At 37.7% G+C, this 8,012-nt stretch overlaps 1 protein-coding gene across 1 annotated transcript in view; it reads left to right on the forward strand.

Moving 5' to 3' along the window:
• The window catches only part of LOC110023511 (histone-lysine N-methyltransferase EZ1), a 26,997-nt gene extending 19,404 nt beyond the window's left edge, over nucleotides 1-7,593 (forward strand). Inside the window, exons 10-16 of the mRNA XM_020722968.1 lie at nucleotides 3,140-3,275; nucleotides 3,360-3,580; nucleotides 4,254-4,385; nucleotides 4,523-4,613; nucleotides 6,688-6,735; nucleotides 6,815-6,943; nucleotides 7,223-7,593. Of these exons, the coding sequence (XP_020578627.1) occupies nucleotides 3,140-3,275; nucleotides 3,360-3,580; nucleotides 4,254-4,385; nucleotides 4,523-4,613; nucleotides 6,688-6,735; nucleotides 6,815-6,943; nucleotides 7,223-7,492 (1,027 nt within the window). The 3' untranslated portion in view covers nucleotides 7,493-7,593. The remainder of the gene's footprint in view (nucleotides 1-3,139; nucleotides 3,276-3,359; nucleotides 3,581-4,253; nucleotides 4,386-4,522; nucleotides 4,614-6,687; nucleotides 6,736-6,814; nucleotides 6,944-7,222) is intronic.
• The last annotated feature ends 419 nt before the right edge of the window (nucleotides 7,594-8,012 follow it).

Below are 8,012 nucleotides of genomic sequence, written 5' to 3' on the forward strand. Positions count from 1 at the left end.
CTTCCGATATCGTCGTGCCGGCGACGAAGAGTTTTGCGCCAATCAGTTTCCTCGTAGCCAACGACGAAGGTTTTCTCTCCTTCGGCTTTGTCGCACGTTTTTCCTCTTCCTGACGCATTCGCGCCTTCGATTCGGCCCAATGTCTAAGGGCTTTCATCGCAGCTGTGCCCGACGACAAAGGCCTCTTTCATTTTCGTCGTTCTCGCATTGTTACTGACGCATTTCACGCCTTCAATTTGGCCCAACGCTCGCAGTCTTCCTTCCTCGGGTCGCACTCGATGATCTCTATCGCCTTGCCCGAAAGAAAGTGAAGTCTGGTTGCCTTTTTCTAGTAGCTCGTCAGCCGTTCTGGAGATGGTCTCGATGATGCGTTCCTATGCCAATGCACTTGTTGGTGACTTTCCTATTCCTACTCGTGCTCTTATTTCAGGTTCAGAGTTTGGTTTTCATATTGGCAAGTCCTGCAATGTTCCTTAATCTTTCCACGACACTCTTGAAGGTGGTGGTAATCACACTTTCGATAAAAAGTTTCACAAAAAAAATAGGAAACCTGCTCTTATTCTCACTGATGTTGAAACCAGTACTCTCGCGTCCTCTTGGCGTTTTACTCTAGTGGGAAAAATCTTTTGTTGTCACCCAAAATTGGAGATTATAAGGAAAGAATTTGATGCTATGAAACTATTGGGCCGTTGGAATATTGACTTACTTGATGATCTGACATATACTTATTCAGTTATCTCACAATGTCGATTACACACATTTTTTTCTCGAAAAGTTATCAAGATCGACAACTGTTTTATGAAAATTAAGAAGTGAACTATTGATTTTGATCCAAAAGCGGAGTCCCTATCATTCCTGTTTGGATAAAGTTTCCGGGGTTAAAACTACATCTGTTCAACTTAGAAATTCTCTTCTCTTTAACAACTGCTTACGGTAAGTCACTCAAGATTGATAGGCCTACACTTTTTTTTACTCTTGTAGGTTTCATATTAGCACCTACTGTATTTCAAAATTTATGATCACTCAACCAGCTCCGTATGAGGTATGAATTGACATCACTCACAACGGGTATTGACAAAATGTTGAAATAGAACCACACCTGCTCATTGCTCTTATTGTAATATGTTTGGTCATAGTTTTACTATTTGTTTTCGCTTGCTTCCTCATCTAAGACCGAATATCGCTAAAAATCAACCACCTTCTATCCTTGTTGAGAAGGTGCAACCTGATTCTCTTTCCAACATCGTAGTTCCAAATGAAGAACATCATACTACATGTACAGATCCAAATGTGTTTATACCACTCACTGTTATTAAAGAAAACTCACTTACTTGTCAATACACTCGAACACTCGAGAGTGCTCCTTCGATCCGATAAAAGATCAGCTGGTACAACAAGTAGTTGTTTCTAATGTTCAACAACATACACATGCCCGACACACTTTAGATTAACCAAATGATCAGGCGAGCCAATCTTCAGATGAGGATTGACAGGTCTATTCCAGAAGGAAGAAGAAGAATGAAGGTCGACTCGAGCTCGGGAATTTATTGTATAACACATTGGTAACTATTGCCAATGACACTCATCTTACCAATTTATTAGCTGACTCCTTCCCTAGAACTAGAGGTAGAGGCACGACAAAATTTGGTCGCTCTCTAGCCACTTAATACTTCGTATTTTGACATTTTTTGGTATTTTCTTTATGTCTATCATGATTTTTTTGTAATTTTTGTTCTTGGAGCCATTTGATGTGGTGGTTATCGTATGGGCAGGGTGTCATATTTGGACCCTCTCACACAATTTATATGTATCTTATTTTCTATTTAATATATTAGTCTTTGAGCTTTCTCAATATATATATATATATATGCACACAATGTCTTTCTCGATTTCGCTCTGTTAGGGTTTCGCCATTATGGCGAACTCTGGTTTATGCTCCACTGCTCGTGCTTGATCGATCTCCTTTCGTTTTCGTCTGTTTCAAGCGTCATCATCCTCGCGGCTCTCTTCTGATATATATATATATATATATATACAACAAGCATGGTACAATATTTCTATCAATAAATTGTATTTACCATCACTAGTGTCAACAATATATCTAAAGTAACAATATACTCACAAGCAGCTCTCAACTGTAACCAATAGCCTCTACTCAACTTTACTCTTATCCTTTCTTGAAATAACACATGAATAAAATAAGGGTAAGTAACTACAACTTAGCAGGCTACTTGAGATCTACTACAGTTTTTAATACTAAAGAAAAAAAAAAGAAAATATTAGATATTTATTTTAAATGCGAACTAAAAGAACATGACAATAGATTACGTGTTGTTCCTATTAAATATGGTGTCAGTACGAGGACTAGTATTCATTTTAGGCCTATGTTGAGCAACACTATAAGCAATACAATACAAAACATTAAGTCAAATAACTTGAAATAATTCATTGTTTTATTTAGTAATATTTGTCAAATCTTGTACAATGGTCAAGGACATCCTAAATCTATAAATAGGAGGTCAGAAGCTGAACAAAGAAAGAATTAGAAATCACTCCCCAAATTAGGCCCCCCTCTCTCTCTCCCTCTCCCCCTTCGTCCCTGCCCCCCTCTCTCTCAATCCTATGCTCATCACATGTGTTTCAGCTTAAATAGTGTTTACATGGGCAATTCCAGATCCAGATGTTGATGATGTGTCAAACTTTGTATATCTTATTTGATTTCTTTATTTCATCCGAGCAGCGCAGGGAAGCATATATCATGCATACATTTCCATTTTTATAAACCTAGACCTGCCTAACAACTGCATTACACCTGACATCTTTGCGACCACCATTTTCACTAAAATGAGCCCATGTGAATAATAGTTTGTACCAGGCGGCTTGTTCATGTCTTATTATATTTAGCAGGCTCATTATTTTAATTTCGTACTTGACTAGAGTGTTTTTGTTTAATTGTTGGTATACGTTGAACCTGCATCTATTTGCATTCTCTTTAAATGAACAGCACAGTCCATTTTGTACCTTGGGCAAAAGCTTCATAAACTGGAAACTTGATGCCGTTGTAGCTTGAGCAAAAGCTTCTTAGATTGATAACTTGATGTTTGTGTCTGACTCTGACAGTGGTTTTTTGTTTGGACAGCTGTTTAATCGCTAGGAATCTTCTAAGTGGACTTAAAACTTGCTTGGAGGTTTATCGCCACTTGAACTATATTGAAAATAAAGCAATGCATCGTGCTGCTGATGGTTCTCATTCTCTAGTTGAAGGACATGCCAAGGTCGAATTCAATAATTTGGAAAAATTTTCCTTCTTTTGGCGTACATCTTTCTCTAAATTTCTTCTTTTGTGTTGATGGTTTCAGAGCATTGATGTACGTGCAAGGTCAAGGTTTGTGAGAAGACGGGGTAGAGTTCGTCGCTTGAAGTATACTTGGAAGTCTGCTGGTTACCATTCCATCAGAAAAAGGATTTCAGAGAGGAAAGATCAGCCCTGTCGGCAGTATAACCCTTGTGGTTGTCAATCTGCCTGTGGGAAACAGTGCCCCTGCATTTTGAACGGAACATGCTGTGAAAAATACTGCGGGTAAGTTTGTCTCTGCTCTTTCATTTTTGGAAGATAAAAGTAGGGTCTGTGGCCATTGCACTTCACTTTTCCCTAAACAATCCCCAAAATCCGCAATATGGCATAGAGGTTTTGATCGACCTTCTTTTGCATTGGTAGAAAAAATGTTTGGGTGGAATTGAAGAATGTTTGCATTGGCTACCCACTGCAGCACTCCTGCATTCTAAGGAGGAGAGTTGGTTTGCAATTGGTGCATCTATTTTTCGAAGCCATTTTTGCAACTTTTAAAGGTTGTTGTATCTACATAAGGTCTACCCAAACGAGAGGCGCTTGTGATATGATAAAAGGGATCTAATATATCTACTTACCTGCAAGGTTGAAGTGTAAATTGCGTAAGAATCTGAGCAAGGTTCTTTAAGCTAAATTTGACAAAGTGCCTTGATCCTCTATAAGCTATTATCTATTTTATCAAATAAAATTAAATTTATAGTCTCAGTTAATTTATAAAAGGCTGTTAAAATTGTTAAACTGCATCTTTTCCCGGCTAAAAAGCAACCCATCTTTTATTCAGAAACAGTTGGTTTGTACCTTTGTTAAATATTGCACGTCGCAAATCATAATACTCAGGCTATCTATTTTTTTATTTTAGTACTGTAAAAATGGACTTTATATAACTTCTAATGTTGTCAACTAGGTGTCCAAAGATTTGCAAGAATCGTTTCCGAGGATGCCATTGTGCTAAAAGCCAATGTCGCAGTCGCCAATGCCCTTGCTTTGCTGCTGATAGAGAATGTGATCCCGATGTTTGTAGAAATTGCTGGGTCGGGTATGTATTTGACTTATCTTTTGATCATGTAGAAGCTCCCATATTTTAGAAGGACTATTTAAGATTTAACAATCAAGTTGGGCTTATCTTTTGGCTAAAAATATCATATATTAGCGTTAATTGAATTACTTATGCAGATGTGGTGATGGTAGTTTCGGTGGGCCTGTACAGCTTGGCGACAATTATGAGTGCCGGAATATGAAGCTTCTCCTAAAGCAACAACAAAGGGTATGGGGAATCACCATTTGTTGTTGATTAATTTGTTATTTCCCTACTCTATTTTGAGTGATACATTTGATAAATGCCACATGATAACCTGCTCTATATTAATTGCATGAATTAATTAACAACTGTGAAAGAATATTTTTGACAAAGGTATATATATATATTGTAATCTTTGTATATTTGAGACAATTGAGATGAGGAAAGCTATGGTTACCATTCAAGTTTCATAGATTTTACAACTCAAAAGCCATCTAATGTTGGTAAATTGGATCCATTGGTGCATCCAAAATAACAGAACTATATGATTTTGTTTGGGTCTGTCTCTATACCTCCAATCATTCCTCACTCATTCAAATTTTCTTATAATTATCAAAATTAAACTTGGAATATGAGCCAAAACAATTTCTTTAATTAAGAGTATTGTTTTGTTTGCTAGAGAGATAATTAACTTTGTTGGTTTGTGCTCTTTGTAAGTCTCGACTACTCCAAAGTCCTCTTTTATTTACATATTGAGAACCCTCAGTTAATGGGTTAGCTTTTGCCAAGCAATCACGTTTAAAGTTATGCATAAAGTTAGAATGAATGCTTACAAGTTTAATCTCCAAAATTCAGGTATTAATCTAATTTTAATATTTTTGATTTGATATTTTATCATGCATCATCAACTAACTTTTTGGTCTTCTTTTTTTTTTCATATGCTCCTTTGATATTCATATTAAAATCATTTGCTTCACTTTCAAAAAACCACACTAATTATTTGCAAGAAGTTATATTGGGTGTTCTGGTATAATGCCTACTATGAAGATGCGGGAGCTTCCCCGGTCGCTGGACGCGATACTGTAGCTGCAATGATACTGTTCTAGTATAATGCCTCCTATGAAGATGCGGGAGCTTCCCCGGTCGCGAGAAGCGGTACTGTAGCTGCGAAAATACTGTACCCCAACCCTTCTCCCCTATCCTTTTTCTTTCCCCTCTCTATTTATTTTCTTTTTCATGATTCTCCTATTTAATTTCGTACCTATTCTATGCCCGCCTTTTCTATTTTTTTACTTTCCTAAGCATTACCTATTCTATTTACAAATTCTCATTATATGTTGAGCGCTTTAGGAGACAGTTTTTGATGTGTAGATTTTTTAGTTCTTCTTTTGAGCTGTTCTTCCCCTTCGAGTGTTGTACTTGGCGACGAGAAGGTGCTCCGGCTGTAACTCATCCGAGGTGGCAACTGTCTCCAGGGTCTAGGTGGTGCTCTGTATGTAGCTCAACCCTGACGAGACATTTAGCCTTCTGCAGCCACTCTGCCCCGCTTCTAGCGGTCTCCAAGCCACACCCTCCCTTCAGCCTGCTTTCCACTAACCTCAGCTTTCCTGTTCTTCCCTGTTGCAGCCTGTCTTGCCCTCATCTCCTTCTGCCCCATCCGCCAATTGCTCATCCAGCCGTTACCCTTCCTCCCGACACCTGCTCCCTCAGCCAACAGCAGGTTTACGTGACCTACTCATCCTATTCCTCCCCTGCCGCTGCTGGTTTGCTGTTCAACAGCTCCTGCTGTTGCCACTATCCCTCCCAACCTTTCATGCTGCTATCATACTTACCCGCGCTCTGCTGCTGCCGCATGCCACGGGCGGCCATTTTACCTGCTGTCCAGCTGCCGTTGCTGTCGCCCTAGTGTGTCTTTTTATATTTAATATTGTTTATTTCTTCTTTTAACGAGTCCTTAGAACCAATTTCAATTTCAACAATAATATTTCTATTCTTATTGTGGTTTAGGTTTCTTCGGGTACCATAAGATAGTGGTTATCAAGGATATACATGTTGGTATGCCGAACATTTTTAAGTGGTGTAATAGTTTTGCCTAGATCTTTATGAATATCAGTCGAGATATTCATTAGAGTTGAGTGTTTCCAAGCCAAACAATTAATGTGTATCTTTTAATTTAAAGTTTTCAGAAAGTTAAAACGTGTCTTAAGATAATCATTCCAAGATTTTTTAAGTTTATTTATTTTTTTCTTAGTATATTAACGAATTACTTAGGTGCAGCCTTTTAAACTTAGATTTAAAATGCCAATCTTCTTACATACAGGTACTACTAGGTAGATCTGACGTTTCTGGTTGGGGTGCTTTCCTAAAGGTAATTCATTATAATCTCCCTCCTGAACTTTTGAATCATAAGCTTACCAACCAACAACAATCTCGGAATCCTTCGACAGAATAGTGTGGGCAAACATGAGTATCTTGGTGAATACACCGGCGAACTGATCTCTCATAGGGAAGCCGATAAGCGGGGAAAGATTTATGACCGTGAAAACTCCTCCTTTCTCTTCAACTTGAATGATCAGGCATGCAGTCCCATACCTAGAAATATTAATGGCTTGTTTGGGATCACTTTTAATTTATTTTTTTTTTTAAAATACGCTTGTCCTTCTTAGAAACACTTGAAACATCTAAAATCTGTTTTGGCTATTTTTATTTTTTTAAATAACTAAACATGTTATAACATATCAAACATGATTTATTTCAAGTAAAAACATAAATAAGATAAAAATTGATCCCAAACGGCCCCCAAGTTAACCCATAGTGCCATCAATAGACTTCTGATTCAATTTTATCAATGGCAGTTTGTTCTCGATGCTTACCGAAAGGGTGACAAGTTGAAGTTCGCCAATCATTCGCCCGATCCAAATTGCTATGCTAAGGTAATCATGGTAGCAGGTGATCATAGAGTAGGCATATTTGCTAAGGAACGAATCAGCGCCGGAGAGGAGCTGTTCTACGACTACCGTTATGAGCCAGACCGAGCTCCCGCATGGGCGAGGAAGCCTGAAACTTCTGGTTCTAAGAAGGAAGATGCGGGTCCTTCCACTGGCCGCGCTAAGAAACTTGCTTGATTCCATTCTAACCCAGTTTTTTTTTTTTTTTTTTTCTATTTTACTCATTTTGGTTCATTTAATTCTTATTGATTAACATTTCAGATGCATTATTTTTTGTAGAGGCTAGAGGTGTTATAGAAACTAATCACCCATAGCTTTCTTTGCTGTTTTTGATTCAAATTATTAATGTATAACCTTTTTATATGCCTTCTTTAGCATTATCACTCTGTAGACTTTCTTTGGTCTGTTGAATACTGCATGTAGCTGTTAATCTTTAAAATTTCTGCACTTTAATTTTAGACATTTCACTTTTTTATTGGTGATTTCTGGAAATTTTATAAATATATAGACTCCAAAAGTCTGTAGGATATGATTTATAATGATGTTGATGGAGTTGAAATTGAAGATTTTAGCAATAAGCAACGTCCTTATCAATCGGATAGGTAGGCCCACATAAGTTGCCATCCATAGTTATTATATTAAGATGGGTATCTTTCGGTTTTTTAGAACAACCAACAAATTCAACTGCTACGGATTT

Source organism: Phalaenopsis equestris, unplaced genomic scaffold (genome assembly GCF_001263595.1).
Source record: "Phalaenopsis equestris unplaced genomic scaffold, ASM126359v1 Scaffold000224, whole genome shotgun sequence".
Lineage (NCBI taxonomy): Eukaryota > Viridiplantae > Streptophyta > Magnoliopsida > Asparagales > Orchidaceae > Phalaenopsis > Phalaenopsis equestris.